Source organism: Leucopleurus acutus, assembly GCF_964270905.1.
Source record: "Leucopleurus acutus genome assembly, chromosome: 9".
Classification (NCBI taxonomy): Eukaryota; Metazoa; Chordata; class Mammalia; order Artiodactyla; family Delphinidae; genus Leucopleurus; species Leucopleurus acutus.
Window position 1 is genome coordinate 91,066,226 of NC_139144.1, and position 23,749 is coordinate 91,089,974.

General features: G+C 37.7%; 1 protein-coding gene across 1 annotated transcript in view; it reads left to right on the plus strand.

Annotated features, from left to right (window-relative positions):
• Positions 1–23,749, plus strand: part of AGBL3 (AGBL carboxypeptidase 3) — a gene marked incomplete at its 5' end in the record, with an annotated part of 88,224 nt that overhangs the window by 27,272 nt on the left and 37,203 nt on the right. The window contains 9 exon segments of the mRNA XM_082846026.1: positions 11,997–12,104; positions 15,051–15,189; positions 16,398–16,673; positions 16,675–16,925; positions 16,928–17,159; positions 20,719–20,893; positions 22,053–22,179; positions 23,173–23,273; positions 23,477–23,589. Coding sequence (XP_082702152.1) covers positions 11,997–12,104; positions 15,051–15,189; positions 16,398–16,673; positions 16,675–16,925; positions 16,928–17,159; positions 20,719–20,893; positions 22,053–22,179; positions 23,173–23,273; positions 23,477–23,589 — 1,522 coding nt within the window.

Consider the following 23,749-nt stretch of genomic DNA (forward strand, 5'->3'; position numbering starts at 1 on the left):
TACATCATATTTTTATTAATTTGGGTTAATCGTATGACTGAGGTGGCTGGCACGAAATTTACCAACCCTTGTTGGTATAACTTAGTCGAACTTTTGTTTATGGCTTAATTTTTGTCACTGCTGCTTCCCGTGGGGGTGTGGTTAAGCAAGGCGTTATGAGCTGCTAATGTTAATGTGCTTGATGCCTTCTCCTTTTAATCGTAATGATTTAGAGGGTATTCTCACTGGGGTGTGGCTGCTTACATGTGTAATTTTATTAAAAACTAATAGGCTGGGACCAAACCTACGTGTTTGTGGAGTTAGTAAACTCATCTAGGCATTTTCAGTGCCTTGCTTTAAGGTTTTAAGCTACATTAACAAGTTGTTTTCACATATTGAAGTAACATGTATATAGTTGTTTTATGTGATTTATGTTAGATTTAGTGTTAAAATTTTGATTAAAATGGTCGGTAGATCTAGGGAGATGTCTGTCTATATAAATGGTGAATAAGTAGTTTATTGGTATGATTGGGGTTTATTTTCTAGGTCTGTCTAATCTTGGGCATTAAGTGGTCCATGTTATTGCGTAGATGGCTAAGTTCTACGTACTTACGTGTTTTTGCCTTGTTTTGGGGGCTTGACAGGGCATTATAGGGATGCAGAGCATGGGATTTAGTGGGGGGTAAAGGGGGTTTGTTAAACAGGTCCTTTACCTGTTCATATGCATATGTGTGTACATGTATGTGTGTCTGCAGTTATCCTTATGTCCTGTAACCACTGACTGAATAACACCTTATGGTCGATGATGTTGGTAAATAATATTCAATTAAAGTCCAGCTACAATTTATTTGACTGTGTTAAGGCCTCAGACGGCCATAGCTGAGTCATAGCATCCCTTAAAAATTAGAAAATACTGAATGCATGAAATCACAGTTATGGGTGAGCATGGGCTGATTAGTCATTAGTCCATCAAGATGTCTTATTTAAGAGGAAAGAGTGAGTGATTTTAGGTGAGATGGTCTTGAAGTAAGAACCAGATGTCTGATAAAGTTCATTAACAGAAACTCCCACAAATTATGGGCCCAGAGCAAGAAGAGGGACACCTCTTTCAATTTATTTCAAAGTAAATTGTAGACATTCTTACATTTCTCCTCTAAAGTTCAGTCTTTGTGATTCTTTTTCTATTTTGAGGTAATTTCTACATTAAATGAAATGCACAAATCTAAGTGTTATCAATCAGTGAATTTTAGCAAACGCATATACATCTGTGTGATCCAAACCCCTACCACAATATACAGCATAATCACTCAGAAAACTTAAATACTTAGGTGTAAATTTCACAAAACATCTACAAGACTTGAATGCTTAAAACTACACAATGCCAATGAAAGGAATCAAAGAAGATCTAAATAAATCAAGAAATATACCATGTTCATTGATTGGAAAACTCAGTCTAGTAAAGGTGTCAGTTCTTCCCAAATAGATATACGGGTTCCAGGCAATTCCTATCAAGACTTTTTTTTAAAGATATAGACACGTTTACCTGAAAAGGTAAAATGACTAGAATAGCTAAAATAATTTTGAAAAGAAGCATAAAGTGGGAGCATTAAGCTTATCTGATTTCAAGAACTTTTATATAGCTACAGTGGTCAAGGCCCTGTGGTATTAGTGGAGGGATATATACATAGATAAGTGGAACACAATAGAGAGCCCCAAAGCAGAGCTACACAAATATGCCCAAGTAATTTTTGACAAAAGTGCAAAAGCAATTCAATGGCAGAAAGTGCCAGTCCTCTGACCTCCGAAGTCCGAGCCTCAGCTCCCAGCCCCGCCCGTCCCAGCCGGGGAGCAGACAAGCCTCTCAGGCTGGTGAGTGCTGGTGGGCACCGATCCTCTGTGTGGAAATCTCTCTGCTTTGCCCTCTGCACCCCTGTTGCTGTGCTCTCCTCCGCGGCTCCGAAGCTTCCCCCCTCCGCCACCCGCAGTCTCCGCCTGCAAAGGGTCTTCCTAGTGTGTGGAAGTCTTTCCTCCTTCACGGCTCCCTCCCACTGGTGCAGGTCCTGTCCCTATCCTTTTGTCTCTATTTTTCCTTTTTTCTTTTACCCTACCCAGGTATGTGGGGAGTTTCTTGCCTTTTGGGAGGTCTGAGGTCTTCTGCCAGCATTCAGTAGGTGTTCTGTAGGGGTTGTTCCACATGTAGATGTATTTCTGACGTATTTGTGGGGAGGAAGGTGATCTCCACGTCTTACTCTTCTGCCATCTTTAAGCTCCCCCAGGAACACCTTTTATAATCAATGCCCAAAGAATTTCTATTAAGAAAATACTGTTGTTACAGGAAGTTGTCATCAGGGTTTCTGAAGTAGTTTCGAAGTTTACAGGGACAGCAAATCATACTCCATTTGAACGCAGACATTAGGTTAATTCCTCTGTGAGCCAAATAGGCTCCTCTTGCTTTTAAGAGAGAGAGATGAAAATGAAATAACTTTGTAACCTAAGTATGAAAAGGTATCCTCAAACAAATTGCGCAAAGATATAAAATGAGATGGCTGTACTTTTTTTTTTTTTTAAAAGGGGAAAGATGTAGTGCTAGGAGTGGAAACAGATGCTTTTGTATCTGGGAGGAAAGAAGTGCTGTGGAGGCCAAGTTGAGGAAAGTATTTCTTTCTTTTTTTCATTAATTTATTATTTATTTTTGGCTGCATTGGGTCTTTGTTGCAGTGCACGGGCTTCTCATTGCCATGGCCTCTCCTGCTGTGGAGCACGGGCCCTAGGCACGCAGGCTTCAGTAGTTGTGGCTTGCTGGCCCAGTTGCTCCGCGGCCTGTGGGATCCTCCCAGACCAGGGGTCAAACCCGTGTCCCCTGCATTGGCAGGCGAGTTCTTAAGCACTGTGCAACCAGAGAAGCCCCGCTGAACTCTTTTTAAAGGGCAGATATATAGCTTTATATATCAAGGTGTTAAAAAAAAAAAGGCAAATGGCTGAAATTCCCAAAAATTTCAGAACAGATGCTATATTATCAGTTAATGATTAATTTTGGTTTGAGGTGATTAAGTTTTCAACTAATGAGAATCTCACTTTTAAATTTTAGTTTGCTTTATTGTTTATTGTCAGTTTATTTGGTTGTGTGTTGTTCAGTTAACGCTACAATGTACACTGATGAGTCTTTGCATCAATATTCTAGTCCATGCTTTTTCTGTAGCTAGACTTGACCCCTATTCATTGTGTCAAACACACTTCTGTTGCTAAAGCAGTTGTACATATTATCCCAAAAACATGTTTGCCCAGTGATACTTGTTTCATGTCACCAAGTTCTTTTGTTTATTGTTTCAGTGAATATATTTGGGATCATAGAGGCTGGCTTCCTCTATTGGAGCATATTTTTTCCCAGAGCCAAGCATAGTCTGACACATAACAGCCAATAATAAACGAGAAGTAGGAGAATGAGTCATCACCAATTCTTGTCCACTAAAAAGTGGGAAAAATGAGGGTAGTTGGGCCATAAAGTCATTTTTTTCCAATCAGATAGATCATGGTAAAAAATTTGGTCCTAAAAATAACGAAGAGGGCTTCCCTGGTGGCACAGTGGTTGAGGGTCCACCTGCCGATGCAGGGAACACGGGTTTGTGCCCCGGTCTGGGAAGATCCCACATGCCGCGGAGCAGCTGGGCCCGTGAGCCATGGCCGCTGAGCCTGCGCATCCGGAGCCTGTGCTCCGCAACGGGAGGGGCCACAACAGTGAGAGGCCCACGTACCGCAAAAAAAATAAATAATGAACAGTACGAAAGCTGGTATAGATAAGGAAAATGGTGGGGCTCCAAGGATAGCCTTCCTGTGGAGAGACAAAAGAAACTTGAACCATGTGTATAAGCTTAGGGGACAACCATTATCAAGCAATAAGCTGAAGATGCAGGGAAAGGGAGAATAGAATGTGGAGCAAGATTCCCAGAGGTAGGTTAGAAAGGCATCAAGCACCCAGGAGAAATGAAACTTTAGTATAAAATCTGTGATGACACAAAATAATCATGAACTATATAATAACTTAGAACCAAGGTGCAAATGAAATGTTATGGGTTTTGTTAAAGTGTGACCATGCTCATTGTTACCTTCAGTGAACCCCTGGTAAAATCCAGTTTTGCATAAAACACTAAATTTGAGCCTAGATCTACCAATGAATAATTTGAAAATATACAATAAAATTTTCCTCTTTTCTTTTGAAGTCATATTCAATTAATGTTTTTCCTTTTTTTATTTTTTAACATCTTTATTGGAGTATAATTGCTTTACAATGGTGTGTTAGTTTCTGCTGTATAACAAGGTGAATCAGCTATACATATAAATATATCCCCATTTTTCCTCCCTCTTGCGTCTCCCTCCCAGCCTTCCTATCCCACCCCTCTAGGTGGTCACAAAGCACCAAGCTGATCTCCCTGTGCTATGTGGCTGCTTCGCACTAGCTATTTTACATTTGGTAGTGTATATCCATGACACTCTCTCACTTCGTCCCAGCATACCCTTCACCCTCCCCGTGTCCTCAAGTCCATTCTCTACGTCTGCATCTTTATTCCTGTCCTGCCCTCAGTTCTTCAGAACCACTTTTTTTTTAATGTTCCATATATATGTGTTAGCATATGGTATTTGTTTTTTTCTTTCTGACGTCACTCTGTATGACAGTCTCTAGGTCCATCTACCTCACTACAAATAACTCAATTTCGTTTCTTTTTATGGCTGAGTAATATTCCATTTTATATATGTGCCACATCTTATTTATCCATTCATCTGTTGATGGACACTTAGGTTGCTTCCATGTCCTGGCTATTGTAAATAGTGGTGCCATGAACACTGTGGTACATGACTCTTTTTGAATTACAGTTTTCTCAGGGTATATGCCCAGTAGTGGGATTCCTGGGGCGTAGGGTAGTTCTATTTTTAGTTTTTTAAGGAACCTCCATACTGTTCTCCATAGTGGCTCTATCAATTTAAAGTCCCACCAACAGTGCAAGAGGGTTCCCTTTTCTCCACACCCTCCCCAGCATTTATTGTTTTTTGCTGTTTTGATGATGACCATTCTGACCCATGTGAGGTGATACCTTATTGTAGTTCTCATTTGCATTTCTCTGATGATTAGTGATGTGGAGCATCCTTTCATGTGTTTGTTGGCAATCTGTATATCTTCTTTGGAGAAATGTCCATTTAGGTCTACTGCCCATTTTTAGATTGGGTTGTTTGTTTTTTTGATATTGAGCTGCATGACCTGCTTATATATTTTGGAAATTAGTTCTTTGTCAGTTGCTTCATTTGCAAATATTTTCTCCCATTCTGAGGGTTGTCTTTACGTCTTGTTTATGGTTTCCTTTGCTGTGCAAAAGCTTTTAAGTTTCATTACGTCCCATTTGTTTATTTTTTTTATTTCCATTTCTCTAGGAGCTGGGTCAAAAAGGATCTTACTGTGATTTATTTCATAGAGTGTTCAGCCTGTGTTTTCCTCTAAGAGTTTGATAGTGTCTGGCCTTACATTTAGCTCTTTAATTTTGAGTTTATTTCTGTGTATGGTGTTAGGGAATGTTCTAATTTCATTCTTTTACATGTAGCTGTCCAGTCTTCCCAGCACCAATTATTGAGGAGGCTGTCTTTTCTCCATTGTATACTCCTGTCTCCTTTATCAAAGATAAGGTGACCATATGTGTGTGGGTTTATCTCTGGGCTTTCTATCCAGTTACATTAATCTATATTTCTGTTTCTGTGCCAGTACCGTACTGTCTTGATTATTTTAGCTTTGGAGTATAGTCTGAAGTCAAGGAGCCTGATTCCTCCAGCTCCATTTTTCGTTCTCAAGATTGCTTTGGCTATTTGGGGTCTTTTGTGTTTCCATACAAATTGTGAAATTTTTTGTTCTAGTTCTGTGAAAAATGCCATTGGTAGTTTGATAGGGATTGCACTGAATCTGTAGATTGCTTTGGATAGTATAGTCATTTTCACAATGTTGATTCTTCCAATCCAAGAACATGGTATATCTCTCCATCTATTTGTATCATCTTTAATTTCTTTCATCGCTGTCTTATAGTTTTCTGAATAGCGGTCCTTTGTCTCCTTAGGTAGGTTTATTCCTAGGTATTTTACTCTTTTTCTTGCAGTGGTAAATGGGAGTGTTTCCTTAATTTCTCTTTCAGATTTTTCATTATTAGTGTACAGGAATGCCAGAGATTTCTGTGCATTAATTTTGTATCCTGCTACTTTACCAAATTCATTGATTAGCTCTAGTAGTTTTCTGGAGGCATATTTAGGATTCTCTATGTATAGTATCATGTCATCTGCAAACAGTGACAGCTTTACTTCTTCTTTTCCAATTTGGATTCCTTTATTTCTTTTTCTTCTCTGATTGCTGTGGCTAAAACTTCCAAAACTATGTTGAATAATAGTGGTGAGAGTGGGCAACCTTGTCGTCTTCCTGATCTTAGTGGAAATGGTTTCAATTTTTCACCATTGAGGACGATGTTGGCTGTGGGATTGTCATATATGGCCTTTATTATGTTGAGGAAAGTTCCCTCTATGCCTACTTTCTGGAGGGTTTTATCATAAATGGGTGTTGAATTTTCTCAAAAGCTTTCTCTGCATCTGTTGAGATGATCATGTTTTTTCTCTTTCAATTTTTTAATATGGTGTATCACATTGATTGATTTGCATATATTGAAGAATCCTTGCATTCCTGGGATAAACCCACTAGATCATGGTGTATGATCCTTTTAATGTGCTGTTGGATTCTGTTTGCTAGTATTTTGTGGAGGATTTTTGCATCTATGTTCATCAGTGATATTGGCCTGTAGTTTTCTTTCTTTGTGACACCTTTGTCTGGTTTTGGTATCAGGGTGATGGTGGCCTCGTAGAATGAGTTTGGGAGTGTTCCTCCCTCTGCTATATTTTGGGAGAGTTTGAGAAGGATAGGTGTTAGCGCTTCTCTAAATGTTTGATAGAATTCGCCTGTGAAGCCATCTGGTCCTGGGCTTTTGTTTGTTGGAAGATTTTTTTTTTTTTTTTTTTTTTTTGTGGTACGCGGGGCTCTCACTGTTGTGGCCTCTCCCGTTGCGGAGCACAGGCTCCAGACGCGCAAGCTCAGCAGCCATGGCTCACGGGCCCAGCCGCTCTGCGGCATGTGGGATCTTCCCGGACCGGGGCACGAACCCATGTCCCCTGCATCGGCAGGCGGACTCTCAACCACTGCGCCACCAGGGAAGCCCTGTTGGAAGATTTTTAATCACAGTTTCAATTTCAGTGCTTCTGATTGGTCTGTTCATATTTTCTATTTCTTCCTGGTTCAGTGTCGGAAGGTTGTGCTTTTCTAAGAATTTGTGCATTTCTTCCAGGTTGTCCATTTTATTGGCATATAGTTGCTTGTAGTGATCCCTCATGATCCTTTGTGTGTCAGTTGTTACTTCTCCTTTTTCATTTCTAATTCTATTGATTTGAGTCTTCTCCCTTTTTTTCTTGACGAGTCTGGCTAATGGTTTATCAATCTTGTTTATCTTCTCAGAGAACCAGCTTTTAGTTTTATTGATCTTTGCTATCGTTTCCTTCATTTCTTTTTCATTTATTTCTCATCTGATCTTTATGATTTCTTTTTTTCTGCTAACTTCGGGGTCTTTTTGTTCCTCTTTCTCTAATTGCTTTAGGTGTAAGGTTAGGTTGTTTATTTGAGATGTTTCTTGTTTCTTGAGGTAGGCTTGTATTGCTATAAACTTCCCTCCTAGAACTGCTTTTGCTGCATCCCATCGGTTTTGGGTCGTCGTGTTTTCGTTGTCATTTGTTTCTAGGCATTTTTTGATTTCCTCTTTGATTTCTTCAGTGATCTCTTGGTTATTTAGTAGTGTATTGTTTAGCCCCCATGTGTTTGTATTTTTTTACAGATTTTTTCCTGTAATTGATATCTAGTCTCATAGCATTGTGGTCAGAAAAGATACTTGATACAATTTAACTATTCTTAAATTTACCAGGGCTTGATTTGTGACCCAAGATATGATCTATCCTAGGGAAAGTTCCATGAGCACTTGAGAGGAAATTGTATTCTGTTGTTTTGGGATGGAATGTCCTATATATACCACTTAAGTCCATCTTGTTTAATATGTCATTTAAAGCTTGTGTTTCCTTATTTATTTTAATTTTGGATGCTCTGCCCATCGGTGAAAGTGGGGTGTTAAAGTCCCCTACTATGAATGTGTTACTGTTGATTTTCCCTTTTATGGCTGTTAGTATTTGCCTTATGTCTTGAAGTGCTCCTATGTTTGGTGCATAAATATTTACAATTGTTATATCTTCTTCTTGGACTGATCCCTTTATCATTATGTAGTGTCTTTCTTTGTCTCTTGTAATAGTCTTTAATGTCTATTTTGTCTGATATGAGAATTGCTACTCCAGCTTTCTTTTGATTTCCATTTGCATGGAATATCTTTTTTCCATCCCCTCACTTTCAGTCTGTATGTGTCCCTAGGTCTGAAGTGGGTCTCTTGTAGACAGCATATATACGGGTCTTGTTTTTGTATCCATTCAGCATCTGTGTCTTTTGGTTGGAGCATTTAGTCCATTTACATTTAAGGTAATTATCGATATGTATGTTCCTATTCCCATTTTCTTACTTGTTTTGGGTTTGTTTTTGTAGGTCTTGTCCTTCTCTTGTGTTCCTGCTTAGAGAAGTTCCTTTAGCATTTGTTGTAAAGCTGATTTGGTGGTGCAGAATTCTCTTAAAGAGCTTTTGCTTTTCTGTAAAGGTTTTTTAACTTTTATTTTTGGCTGCGTTGGGTCTTCGTTGCTGTACACAGGCTATCTCTAGTTGTGGCGAGCCAGGGGTACTCTTCGTTGTGGTGCACGGGCTTCTCATTGCAGTGGCTTCTCTTGTTGCAGAGTACGGGCTCTAGGTGCGTGGGCTTCCGTAGTTGTGGCTCGCGGGCTCAAGAGCACAGGCTCAGTAGTTGTGGCGCATGGGCTTAGTTGCTCCGTGGCATGTGGGATCTTCCTGGACCAGGGCTCGAACCCATGTGTCCTGCATTGGCAGGTGGATTCTTATCCACTGCGCCACCAGGGAAGACCTCTGTAAAGGTTTTAATTTCTCCGTCAAATGTGAATGAGATCCTTGCTGGGTAGAGTATTCTTGTTTGTAGATTTTTCCGTTTCATCACTTTAAATATGTCCTGCCACTCCTTTCTGGCTTGCAGAGTCTGCTGAAAGATCAGCTGTTAACCTTATGGGGATTCCCTTGTATGTTATTTGTTGCTTTTGGCTTGCTGCTTTTAATATTTTTTCTTTGTATTTAATTTTTGATAGTTTGATTAATATGTGTTTTGGCGTGTTTCTCCTTGGATTTATCCTCACTGGGACTCTCTGTGCTTCCTGGAGTTGATTATTTCCATTCCCACATTAGGGAAGTTTTGAACTATAATCTCTTCAAATATTTTCTTAGTTCATTTTTTTTTCTTTTCTCTTCTGGGACCCCCTGTAATTCGAAGGTTCATGCATTTAATGTTGTCCCAGAGGTCTCTGAGACTGTCCTCAATTCTTTTCATTCTTTTTTCTTTATTCTGCTCTGCAGTAGTTATTTCCACTGTTTTATCTTCCAGGTCACTTATCCATTCTTCTGCCTCAGTTATTCTGCTATTGATTCCTTCTAGAGAATTTTTAATATCTTTTATTGTGTTGTTCATCATTGTTTGTTTTCTCTTTAGTTCTTTTAGTTCCTTGTTAAACGTTTCTTGTATTTTCTCCATCTATTTCCAAGATTTTGGATCATCTTTACTATCATTACTCGGAATTCTTTTTCAGGTAAACTGCCTATTTCCTCTTCATTTGTTTGGCCTGGTGGGTTTTTGCCTTGCTCCTTCATCTGCTGTGTGTTTCTCTGTCTTCTCATTTTGCTTAACTTACTGTGTTTGGGGTCTTCTTTTTGCAGGCTGCAGGTTCCTAGTTCCCGTTGTTTTTGGTTTCTACCCCCAGTGGGTAAGGTTGGTTCAGTTGGGTTGTGTAGGTTTTGTGGTGGAAGGGACTGGTGCCTGTATTCTGGTGGATGAGGCTGGATCTTACCTGTCTGGTGGGCAGGACCACGTCTGGTCGTGTGCTTTAGGGTGTCTGTGAACTTACTATGATTTTAGGCAGCCTCTCTGCTAATGGGTGGGATTGTGTTCCTGTCTTGCTAGTTGTTTGGCATGGGGTGTCCAGCACTGTAGCTTGCTGGTCGTTGAGTGGAGCAGGGTCTTTGCGTTGAGATGGAGATCTCTGGGAGAGCTTTCACCATTTCATATTATGTCGGGCAGGGAGGTCTCTGGTAGACCAGTATCCTGAACTCAGCTCAGGTCTGACACCCAGCCAGAGCACCAAGACCCTGTCAGTCACTTGGCTCAGATGAAAAGGGAGGAAAGGGAGGGAAAAAACAAAGAAGGAAAGTAAAACAAAATAAAGTTACTAAAATAAAAAATAAATATTAAAAACAAAAGTAATAAAAATAAAGAAGGGAGCAAGCAAACCGAAAAACAAATCCACCAATGATAACAAGCGCTAAAAACTACCAAGAAAAAAAAAGACAACCCTAGGAAAAATGGTAAAAGCAAAGCTATACAGACAAAATCACACAAAGAAGCATACACATACACAGTCACAAAAAGAAAAAAAGGAAAAAATATTATATAAATTTAAAAAAAGGAAGAGTGCAACCAAATCAATAAACACATCTACCAACGACAATAAGCTCTAAATATTAAACTAAGATAAACATAAAACCAGAAACAAATTAGATGCAGAAAGCAAACCCCAAGTCTACATTGCTCCCAAAGTCCACCGCCTCAATTTTGGGATGATTTGTTTTCTATTCAGGTGTTCCACAAATGCAGGGTACCTCAAGTTGATTGTGGAGATTTTATCCGCTGCTCCTGAGGTTGCTGGGAGAGATTTCCCTTTCTCTTCTTTGTTCGCACAGCTCCTGGGGTTCAGCTTTGGATTTGGCCCCACCTCTGTGTGTAGGTCGCCGGAGGGTGCCTGTTTCTGCTCAGACAGGACAGGGTTTAAGTAGCAGCTGATTAGGGGCCTCTGGCTCACTCAGGCCAGGGGGCAGGGAGGGGTTTGGAATACGGGGCGAGCCTGTGGCGGCAGAGGCCAGCATGACGTTTTAAGAGGCTGAGGTGTGCTGTGTGTTCTCTCGGGGAAGTTGCCCCTGGATCACAGGACCCTGGCAGTGGCGGGCTGCACAGGCTCCCAGGAGAGGAGGTGTGGATAGTGACCTGTGCTCGCGCACAGGCTTCTTGGTGGCGGCAGCAGCAGCCTTAGCGTCTCATGCCTGTCTCTGGGGTCCGCGCTGATAGCCCCGGCTTGCACCCGTCTCTGGAGCTCCTTTAAGCGGCACTCTTAATCCCCTCTCCTCACACACCAGGAAACAAAGAGGCAGGAAAAAGTCTCTTGCCTCTTTAGCAGCTCCAGACCTTTTCCCCGGATTCCCTCCTGGCTAGCTGTGGTGCACTAGCCCCCTTCAGGCTGTGTTCATGCAGCCAACCCCAGTCCTGTCCCTGGGATCCAACCTCCGAAGCCCAAGCCTCAGCTCCAAGCCCCCACCCGCCCTGGAGGATGAGCAGACAAGCCTCTCAGGCTGGTGAGTGCTGGTCGGCAGCAATCCTCTGTGCGGGAATCTCTCTGCCTTGCCCTCTGCACCCCTGTTGCTGTGCTCTCCTCCGTGGCTCTGAAGCTTCCCGCCACCCCCAGTCTCCGCCAGTTAAGGGGCTTCCTAGTGTGTGGAAACCTTTTCTCCTTCACAGCTCCCTCCCAGAAGTGCAGGTCCCATCCCTATTTTTTGTCTCTCTTTTTTCTTTTGCCCTACTCAGGTACATCGGGAGTTTCTTGCCTTTTGGGAGGTCTGAGGTCTTCTGCCAGTGTTCAGTAGGTGTTCTGTAGGAGTTGTTCCATGTGTGGATGTATTTGTGGGGAGGAAGATGATCTCCACATCTTACTCCTCCGCCATCTTGAAGGTCCCTCTGTTTTCTCTTTTTCTCCAGATTGGACCCCTTCTAATCCTGAGCGAATGTACATCCCAACAGGCCTGGAGATAGAACCCCTTTATCCAAGCTCCAAGGAGGATCCTGTGGTTTACCTAGCTGAAGATGGTGGGTATATGAGACATGTTGCTATAAAAAATAACTTGGTACCTGGGCTAATCTCTTAGTTATATTTGTTCTGCTGTTTATAGTGGAAATTGTAAATTAACAGGAAGTCCCTGACTCCACAAACACGTCTGGTTACATATTAATCCAAATGTTGATTCAGTGCTAATTATGTTCTTGAAGGTGCATATTGCAGCTTATGCATACTTACTTTAAGATAAAGCATCATGTTGACCATGAGAATGAAGAGTCTTATTGCGATGGAATTAAGCTTCGCATCAGTTTTCAAAGGTAAATCCAGCAGAGTGCTCTGCAACTATCATCCCCTTTCCATCTATAGGTCATTTTCATGCAGTCTTTCAGGTGATTTATTTTCATATTATGCCAGTTTGATGCATTTCTTGGGACTGCATTCTTGAAAAGAGGAAAATATCCCACATTGCAAATAACATCTAAGATTACATCTCAGGAAAGTGTTCTTAACACTCAGGATTAATAAGTGCACCTTGAGAGCTCTGGTAATGCAGAATCTCTGCTTCATGTTAGAGTACGCTAATAATCAAACATAGAAGTCTCAACCTACATTCTAAACTGCGCTGCTCCTGAAGCACCAATGTAAGGAAGTATGGGACTCCTGTACAGTTTCACCACATCTTATGGAAAAACCGGAATGAACTTTTTGGCCAACCCAGTATCTTAGACTATATATTAAAGATGACTTCCAGGAAGCAAATGTATTTTATTTAAAGAGCTGGCAAAACAGAGAAATTCACGGGAATTTCTTCTTACACAGTAAGCAATTACAGAAATCATATACTCATGCATTTTTAAGCAACTGGGGTGAGAAAAGCACCTCTGATTTTTTATATTTGATTTCAAATATTTACATAGCTAATGTACCTCATAACTTTCACACATAAATGAGATCTAATATGAAATTAAAGTAGATGAGGTGAGTCGGTCAGGCTCTTGTCAGGAAGTGGATGGCTTACATAGAGTAATTTAAGAAACTTTAATGAAAGGATAACTTACAAAAGGGTGGACAGAATTAAGGGAGACTAATAAGGGATGGTGAAGCAACATAGAATTGTCAATAGAACAGAACCATTATTCCTCCTAGGCCTGAAGGGGTAAGAGAACAGAGTGGTTTCCAAACCTGTAGCTGTAGAAGGAAGTCCCCAAACAACTGAGTATATAGAATTCTGGGTTTACATTTTTTTCTTTTAAATATTTTTCTTTCTTTAAAGATATTGTTCCATTGTCTCATGACATCTGTTCTCTTTAGTAAAAAGTCAGCCATAATTTATATCATTGTTCCTTATATGTGATGTGTCTTTTTCTGTTTGGCTGTTTTCAGCAATTTGACTGTGACCTGCCTAGATTTGGTTATCTTTATATTTATCCGGCTTGGAGTTTGCTGAACCTCTTAGATCCATAATTTAATAGAGTTCTTTGTTTTTTTTTCCAAATTTGAGAAATTTTCAGCCATTATTTCTTCACGTATTTTCTCCATAATATTCTTTCTCTTCTGTCCTTTGTAATTCCAACTCCAATCCATATGGTAGATTTCTAGCTATCTCCCACATGTCACTGGGTCTTTGTTCTTTTTTTCTCCTCTGGCCTTGGGTTTGGATAATTGTATTCATTTGTTTTTAAGTTCACTGAGTCTTTCCTTTGCAATATTCAGTTTCTCTTAAGCCCATCTGGTAAATCTTTCATTTCCATTATTGTACTTTTTATTTCTAGAATTTTCATTTCATTCTTCTTATAGTTAACATTTCTTCTTTTTTTGAATTACTTGATCTGTTTATTCACTATCTCTATCTTTTCCTTTAAGTATTTTAACATATATTCAAAGTCCTTCTCTGTTAATCGTACCATCTGAGTTATCTTTGGGTCTGTTAAATATTTATTGGATCACATTTCCTTCTTTGTGTGCTTCATAATTTTTTTTTATCATATGTGGGAAATTGTGAAAGATATGTTGTAGGAGTTTGTATTATGTTCTTTTTAAACATGCTGAATTTTTTTCTGGTAGGCAGCTAAATTGCTGGCAAATCATTTTGCTTCCTTTGGAATTGGTTTATTTTTTATAAAAGCAGGTCTGTTTTCATTTTGTCCTTAGTCCTAGGTCATGGCCCTTACTCCTGAATGCGGTTCTTATGCCTAATATACAACCTTTCTAGAGTCACGATTGAATGCCTGAGGTGCTCAGTGAAGTCCTTGTATTCTGGATAGGTTGAATTTCAATATATCCTAGAACGTTTATCCTCTGGTATCTCAGTCCTACAGTAGCACTCTGTCCTATCTTCCCTAGTCTTATCCTGTGCTTGTAGAGCCAAGCCTTCAGCCAAGGACTGGGGAACCACCATGTAGACTATTGAAGCCCTCCCTTCTACATAGCGTTCTTCTCTCTGGTACCCAGGGTACCAATTTCAGCAGCCCCAGGGAACAATCTCGCCTCCTCAGCTCAACATGACTGTTATGCTATCCTTAAGTGCCATCTTCCTAAGAGGTAAAAAGTACCCCCAGGAAGAAAACAAGAATTAAACATGGGCTTATTTCATGTATTTACCTTCTTTCAAGAACCATATGTAGTTCTGGTATTTGTGTTGTCCAAATGCATGAAAACAGTTAATTCATATTTTTTGTCCAGTTTTATAGTTATTTACAGTGAAAAGATGACTTCAGGACCAATTACTTCATTATAACCAGAAGTAGAGTAAGTATTTTTACTGTGAGAAATATATGAATTTATTTCAGGCATTGCTTTTCTAGTCTAAATACTTAGACTTACTTATTTCAACATAAACCTATATATGCTAGTGTCAAATTATGTTAAAATTTATAATCCTTAGTGACACTTCAGTTATACTGTAGTTCCAAACTCTATGCAGAATAGCCTATATACGTTAGCTATGGCTTGATATCTTTATGGTTTCTCATCAGCCTACAAAGAGCCTTGTTTTGTGTATTCCCAAGTTGGGGGCAACCGAACACCCTTGAAGCAGCCTGTGAATAACTGTGATGATACTTTGATGTTTGAAGCAAGGTTTGAGAGTGGTAATCTACGGAAGGTAGTCAAAGTGTAGGTTTTAATTATTTTTATTTGAGGAGGTAGACTATCAACTATTTATTATTTCCTGTATTAGATACATTACTTTTAGTATCCATTACTGAACTATAAGTCCTTGAAGTATAGATGCTACTTAGAGATTATTTTAAGGGGGTAGGTATGGAAGGTTCTGGATTCAAACAATTTTGAGAACTATGAATTAAACAGGTTTCTGTAGTGTACATTTTCAGTATGCCAATATGAATTGTCACACACACACCCCGCTTCTCAGACTTTTTAATGGAGTAGTTCTTCAGATGAGTGTTCTGTAAAACGTGCTTGGGAACATGCCTGCAATCCAAGGATATTTTTTTTTTAATTTTTTAATGAAAAATTTTAAACATACACTTAAGTACAGAGCATAATACAGTTCTACATTAACTATCATATACCCATCACCTAGACTCAATGGCTCTCAAGGTTTTACAACATTCATTTCCTAGTTCGCTGTTTATAACTACACACACAAACACATATACACACACAATAAGTGCATAATGCTGATAGAAGTACTTGGTAAAAAAAAGTCACAACTAACCAGGTAAAATTGTTAGATATGTAAGTAATATACTAATGAAATTATTTTTGCCTTTAAGTATCTTCAATGATTAAGTATGGGGGATGCACACAGTTATGAAATACAGTTCCTGTCCTCTCAGAGTTTACAGTTTTATAATCCATATGCTTATAGTAATTTATATAGGTTTTTAACCTTTCTTAGCGATAGGTATTTCAGATTCCTAGAGCTAGAATCTAATATAAAACAGAAATATATGTCTGAAGTAAAAAAAGAAATATTGGACTTGAATTCTTAAAAACTTAAGAACTCTTTAATCACTTCTTTTATAGGAAACATAACCTGGTTGACATATATAATTTTTGTCAAATGCCCATTTTTTTATGTGCTCTCTCGAATTACAAAGGAGTAAAAAGACTTTAGAATTCACATAGAAGCAGTTTTGCATCCAATAAAAGAGAAAGCTTCAAAACATTGATTTTTTGCAATTACTTGCTTATTGGACATTGCCTAAATAAATGTTGTTTCCCAAATAAAAAGCTTTCTGTGAATAGGTAGTTTATTATTTGTATATTTATTATTACTTTTATTATTTAATTTAAACTTGAATGTCATTTTTACATTTTTATGTGCTTTTTTTCCCCTTCCTTTTTTTGTGTTTTAGGGCAGAATATGAATACCAGCTGACTGTGTGCCCTGACCTGTTCACAAATAAACACACCCAGTGGTACTACTTCCAAGTCACTAATACCCAAGCAGGAATAGACTACAGATTCACTATTATCCATTTCACCAAGCCTGCTAGTCTTTATAATCGGGGTATGCACCCACTGTTTTATTCTGAAAACGAGGCCAGTGCTCATAATATTGGCTGGCAGAGAATAGGAGACCAAATGAAGTATTATAGAAGCAACCAGGGGCAAGACGGGTGCCATTATTTCTCTTACATGGACATTTCAATTTCCACACAATAAAGATACCTGCTATCCATACACTTACACAAACCTGCAAGAATACCTTTCTAGCATCAATAATGACCCAGTACAGTCAAAGCTTTGTAAAATACGTGTCTTGTGCCACACAATTACTAGGAACATGGTGTATGTTTTAACGATTACTACCCCCTTGAAGAACAGTGAGTCAAGAAAGCGAAAGGCCATGATTTTGACTGCAAGGGTACATCCAAGAGAAACCACAGCTTTTGGATCATGAAGGGCTTCCTAGATTATATTTTAGGAGACTCAAGTGATACACAGTTGCTCTGGGACACTTTCATCTTCAAGGTGGTACTCATGCTGAATCCAGATGGTGTGATTGTGGGAAATTATCGGTGTTCCTTAGCTGGATGGGATTTAAACCTTAACTATACATCTCTCCTGAAGGAGTCATTTCCTTCTGTTTGGTATACCCAGAACATGATCTGTAGGTAAAATAAGCATCAAATTACCCTATGCTTATTTAGTAAACTTGGTAGTAAGAATTTTGCTCCCACAATCCCACTCATTTTACTCTAGATTTTCTTAAGATAGTTTAACTATAGCTACTTAATTTTTTTCCTTATTCTTCCCAACTCTGCTTCTGTACCTTTCTGGCATTATGCCACTACGTTCACTAGCTTTCTTTTAAGTAATGAAATAGACTCTAGAACATTTTAATGGCTTAGTGAAAATGTATAGTTACATTTGCCTATCCTAAAATTTGGTTAGCACTGATGTTTATTTTGGGATCCTTGAATCCCTTATATGTGAAAATTAGTTACATCTACAGAGCCTTCTGGCACTATGTTGACCATACATTGCTCTATGATGAGTCTTTTGATGATAGGTTACATACTTATTTAAACTTTTATGAATAGTCTTATTTGCCCCTGGAAAAAATGAACAGCTTTAAATTTTCTAAAGAATCAGAACAGTAAAATGCACATAGTATTTAAAGCTTTGTTGAATTACTGGGTGAATTCTTTAATAGATTCAAGTAATAACAATCAGGAATAGGCATTGCTAGAGTAGAAAGATTTATTGGAGTCAAAGAACACCCAAATCCTCTTAACCTTTTTGGTTAAGAATGTGGAGACTAGAGTGGAAACATATCAGATTGGAATCCCTGCTATATCATTTGCTAACTGTGTGATCTTGAGTAATTTTAAAAACAAACCCAAACCTCAGTTTTCTCATCTATAAAGTGGGAATAATAATGCTTACCTCACAGACAAGAGGATTAAATGAGAATATTACTACTAAAGTGCCCAGAATAAAGTGCCCAATATTACTGGAACACTGGAAGCTCTAAATATATTCAGTGTTTCCGCAGATGTAAAAAGAAAAGAAGTTAATGAATTAGATATAGATGTAATAACTCTTCGTAAACTATTTAGGATTGTTCAAATGTTACAATGATAAGTACTATTATAGAGGGTGTTTATATCCTCATCCAGCTCTGTCATCAGGGCCCCTAGTAAAAGCATAAGAGCCCTGTTTCAAGGAGGAGGACCTCAAAGATACCTCCAGTCCCTCAGAGGAGCTGACAGGCTTCAGGAGCACCCAGCATGGCTCTGGTTACTTAGTTCAGCCGCAACTTTCATGTTAATCCTTTTATCTTTATAGACACGTGGGGAGTGAAGTGCAGATCTCCACAAAAATGAGTAAAAACTCTTGTTTTATACCCCTCACAAATGTGGACTTCAGGATTCTCTGAAATTATTTGGGAAATATTTAAGTCATAAAGAGTAACCCATAACTAATTTTCCTGGGGATGGCACACAATGGAGAGAGCTGAGTAAATGCAATGTGGTATCCTAGATTGGATTCTGGGACAGAAAAAGGACATTATTGGGAAAACTAGTGAAATCCAAATAAGGTTGGGAGTTTAATAGTAATGTACCAACGTTGGTTCCTTAGTTTTTGACAATGTGCCATGGTTATGTAATATGTTAACATTAGGGGAAACTGGATGAGGGGTAGATATATGGAAACTCTCTCTACTATTTTGCCAGTTTTGTGTAAATCTAAAGTTATTCCAAAATTTAAAGTTTATTTTTTAATAGAAAGGGAGCTGATGGGATGCCCATTAGAGTATTTATAATGTCTACTTAATGCTCTTTGACATTAAGGGTGCCTGGCCCAACACAAGATGGATTACAGGCCAAGGCCCTTTGGCTTGTCTCTGTGGAAGATATTTTATATGTCTTTGTTCTTCTTAAATTGCCTCATAAGAAGGTTAAGGCAGGAATCTATTCAATAAGTTTCAGAAAGACTTCCAAGAAAGAGAACTACTTTAATGCAATTAATTAATCATAGGCAGATAAATGGAATAAAAGTCAGTCACATACGTGTGGAAAGGTGAGAGGCTGTAAGTATGTCTAAAACTAAATATATTTAAAGTATTTGAGGATAACAGAGAGTAGCTTTTAATATAGGATACTTAGTGTAAGGTACTTAGGATATCTTAACTGGCTAAGAAAGGAATCCCAACTGTTTCTAAAGTGATTTAAATTAGTGTTAAGATGAGAGACCCTATTATGCTGTTTGACTTCAAAAGTAGTAACATTTCTTTGGGATTTAATTACTTAGAGGTTTCTTTTGACTCACTTATAAGAAACCAAGTGTTCATTAAAACTGGGGAAATGGTTTAAAAATGTACAGCATATCTTATTTAAGGAGCTAACTTGATAGTCTTACTTTATAATCTAGTCCTTTTCCTAAAAACTTGTAATGATCATTTGGTGACTTTATGTCAATTTTATGTTATCAGTTAGAATTTACTGGTCATCAAATGAAAAAGGGCAATAAATTAATACATGTAACAGACTTCAACTTGGGATTTCACTATAGTTTAAAGAAGTATTGTTTTGGATAGAAGCTACACTTTGAATATTTAGATTTTAGGATTTAATATTTTGTTATAAAAGTATTACATTTCATGTTACTATAAATTATTAACATTTGGTATTCTTACAGATGTAAGCAGTATATGTAATTTTAGTTATTTAAGTAATATAATAATGCTATATGAAGTTTGGAAATATGATATGAAAATAAAGGCAAAAATGTCGGTAATCCTACCACCTTAACACCACCACTTTTTCACCTTTTGAAAGCCTCTCTGCTAGTTATTTTCACCAACCAGTTTGGGGGACTTATTTTTTATTAGTTTAATATTCATTGAATGCCTAAATTATGCAGGCTAAGAATTCTGCTCTTGAGAAATGATTTCTTTAAATTATTTATTAGAAATTTACCAGAAAAACAATCAATTCAAACTTTGGTACTATTTTTCTCAAAATGATATTTACTCACCACATTACTCAAAGGTTAAATATTAATTGGCTTCAGCACTAAGTCGTCAGGCACTCAATTTTTAACACATATTTTGGTACTTGTGTGCATAGCACTGTTTTAGATGTTTTGAAGCATTCCCTATCCATGTTTGATTAAATATCAAAAATATGAAAACTTACCTAGGCAAGTGCCAAGTAAATGGTACCAACATTAAGTGCTACAGGAGTTCAAAAAAGAAAAGTCTGTGGGCTTGACTAGTCAGAGAGGAAGTGAGACGTGAGGTTGGTGTTGAGGGATAAGGGGTAGTATTTGCATTTACAAAGATGAAGAAAGAAGATACTTCAGTCAGAAAGAATCTATGTGAGAGCTAAAAGGCAAAGATAAGAGTGAGCTGTTTTCTGTGTACAACAAAAAACACAATCAAAAAAGCAGAGAGATCCTCTTGGAGAAAGTCTTGGGAGTAAGGTAAAAATTTTGTCCTTATACTGGAAGGCTGAAACATTCATATTTTATATACAATTAATAGGAACTTATTGTAGGTGTTTAAAAAATTATATGTTAATAATCATAAGAGGTAAGAAAAGAAACTGAAAAGTAGGATATAAGAAATTGTTTATTTGGATATTAGACTTGTTAATCCATAATTACAGCCATAGAAGAAAAATGCAGAGGTAAAATGTAGTAACTTGTTCTTTTTCTTCTTTGTAGATTGATGGAGAAACGAGAGGTTATTTTGTATTGTGACCTTCATGACCATAGTAAGAAAGAGAACATCTTCATGTATGGCTGTGATGATAGTGACAGATGTAAAGCATTATACTTACAGCAACGAATCTTTCCACTTAGCAAAATCTTTCCACTGAGCAAAAATTGTCCAGATAAAGTAAGCACCTTTAATATTTTGACTTTTTCCTATTTTGACTTTTCCTTTACTACATGTTGCCCATGCAAGACAGCAAAATGGATAATTTTAGTTAGTAAACTGCTTTTTTATTTAGTTATTCTGATTGGTTTATACAATTGACCATAAGAAAGCAACTGTGTGAAATGTTTAATGACCAGTAATTTGAGATATGAAAAAAAATGCCCAATATCCTACCACCATACTTAATGATAAAAGACTGATTGTTTTCCTCCTGAGGTCAGGAACAAGGCAAGGATATCCACTTTTACCCCTTCAATTCAGCCTATACTGGAGGTTCTAACAAGTGCAATAAGGGAAGAAAAAGAAATAAAAGGCAGACAGATTGGAAAGGCAGGCGTGATTGTGTTCATAGAAAACCCATGCAATCCACAAAAACTCCTAGAACTAATAACTGAGTTTAGCAGTGTCATAGGATACAAGGTCGACCCACAAAAACCAACTGCAGTTCTATATACTCACAGTGAACAACTGGAAACCAAAATTTAAAAGAATATCATTTACCATCACTCCAAAATAAGTGAAATACTTGTGACTGCAAAGGGATGGCACAAGGGAGTTTTTAAGAGGTGATGGAATTGTCCTATATCCTGATTTGTGGTAGTGTTTACACAAACCTATACATGTGTTAAAATTCACAGAATGGAACACAAAGTAAATTTTTCTAATTGTAATTAAATTACAAAAACTCATTGTAGATACTGATGTTATAACAGTACTTGAGGGCGACTTTCAAATTATCTTTCATGTGATAATAAAGCATCGTATTCGATTCTGAAAATCTACAACACTGATCTTCATTCCTAAACATGTTTAGGCTCCTTCCTATAGCCTTTTAAAGTCAACACTATCAAGAATTCATCAGCTGGTTTTGAATGCATATGTTATATATAGATAAAAAATAAAATTTATTTCAGAATTTAAGTCTATAATTCTCAGAAATGTAAATATGTCATCCTTAAAATGAGTTATTTTCATTGGTCAGGATATAAAAGGTCCCAAAGCTTTAGAGAGAATTATTGCTTTTGCACAACTACTTTTTCATTTCCAACCTTACTTCCTATGAAAGACATTGTGATTAGAAAAGCAATGGGTCTCATTTTCATTTGCGTCTTTTCAGTTTTCATTCTCAGCTTGCAAGTTTAATATTCAGAAGAGCAAAGAGGGAATAGGAAGGGTGGTAATGTGGAAAGTGGGAATCAGGAACAGCTTTACCATGGAGGCCACTTTTTGTGGATCTACTCTGGGTAGGATCAAGTGTCCTCATTCATGACTGTCAGAGCTTTAAACCAAAGAGACGTTTTTAATGTAAGATTAATAGTGTAGGCAACTGGATCGTGAGCACTTTCTTCCTGCTTAGATACATACTGATATCTAATCAATTCTATAGATAGGATGAATAAACAGACTCCCACTATATATCTCTATCATCATTTTCCTTTGTTTAGAAAAGGAAGTTTTAGCACATACATAGAATACCTAATTGGTTGTTTCATGAACTAATCTTTAATTGCTTGTTTGGGGTTTTTGTTTTTGTTTTAGAAGGGGGTTCCTACAGATGACTCTAATGATTTCAAGAAAAAGCAATGCTCATAATTAAAATATCGGAATAGAAATATCTTTAGTAGATTTGCCATTTTTAAGGCAAACTTAGACTGGGCTTTGTTTTTGTTTTTTGTCAATTTGTATTTTAATTGGTTCCTTGAACTAAAAAGTGTGCCCTAGTTCCATTTAAGAAAGCTTTCAGTCACATTTAACATTATCCTTAGAATGCCCCATATTAAGGTAATTGTCACATTATTAGAAAATGTATCAACTCAAAGGAAAGTGCTGGAAATCCACACTTGTAACTTCTGGCTAGTTTTTAAAGCACCTTGAAATTCTTATAACACTATTAATGATAATGAAAACATTAAAATATTTACCCAGGTTTTTCTCTAAGTGATAACTAGGGTGCTTATACCTGGTAACCAAGTATTCTATAACTTTCTTACTGATTTTCTCCTGCTTTGCAACACAGACTAATCTGTATTAAGTCACCTTTGGTCCAGGTGGTGGAGAAGGAACAAGGGAAAGCAATAAGCTGTTAAATGACCTGTCCCAGTGTAGAAAATCCAAAGGACAGAATATGGAATCATATCAGATGTTTTGTTTACACTTTGTTGGGCAACTTAGGCCTACCTGCTAAGAAAATATGTTTAAGTCACCTTCAAGGGTGGCTAAACTTATTGATGTTTTAGGTAATAAAAGAGGCATTCATTTCAACACAAAAGACTTGGAGTCGATGGGGTATCATTTTTGTGATTCTCTCTTGGACTACTGTGATCCAGACCGAACCAAGGTAAGTAAAGTCCATCTGATGATACATCAGACTCCAGTCTCTCAGATAACATAACCTGCCTATGGGCCTACAGCAGTTTGTTCCTTTTAATATCCTAACAGTGTTCAGTGTTTTTTGTACTTGATGTTCCAGGTATCTATAAATATTCAGTTTAATTAGGAAATAGTTATTTTATAATTAACTCATCTATCATTTTCCCCTAGTATTATCAGTGCCTGAAAGAATTAGAAGAAATGGAAAAACATATAAACTTGGAAGAAGTCCTTGATGATTCAGATACTTCTCTGAAAGAAATTACATTGGATCTAGAGTCTAGGTAAGTCAGGATGGTGGTAGTAATGTAATCTGCTGTGCTGTTCTACTGATACTATGCTCTTTATAATAATATGAGTATATAATTTTCAGTCTGTACTGAAAATCCTGGCTATAGGTGGAGGAAAATTTTTCCCATGCACATTACTTTAGCCAGACCTCAT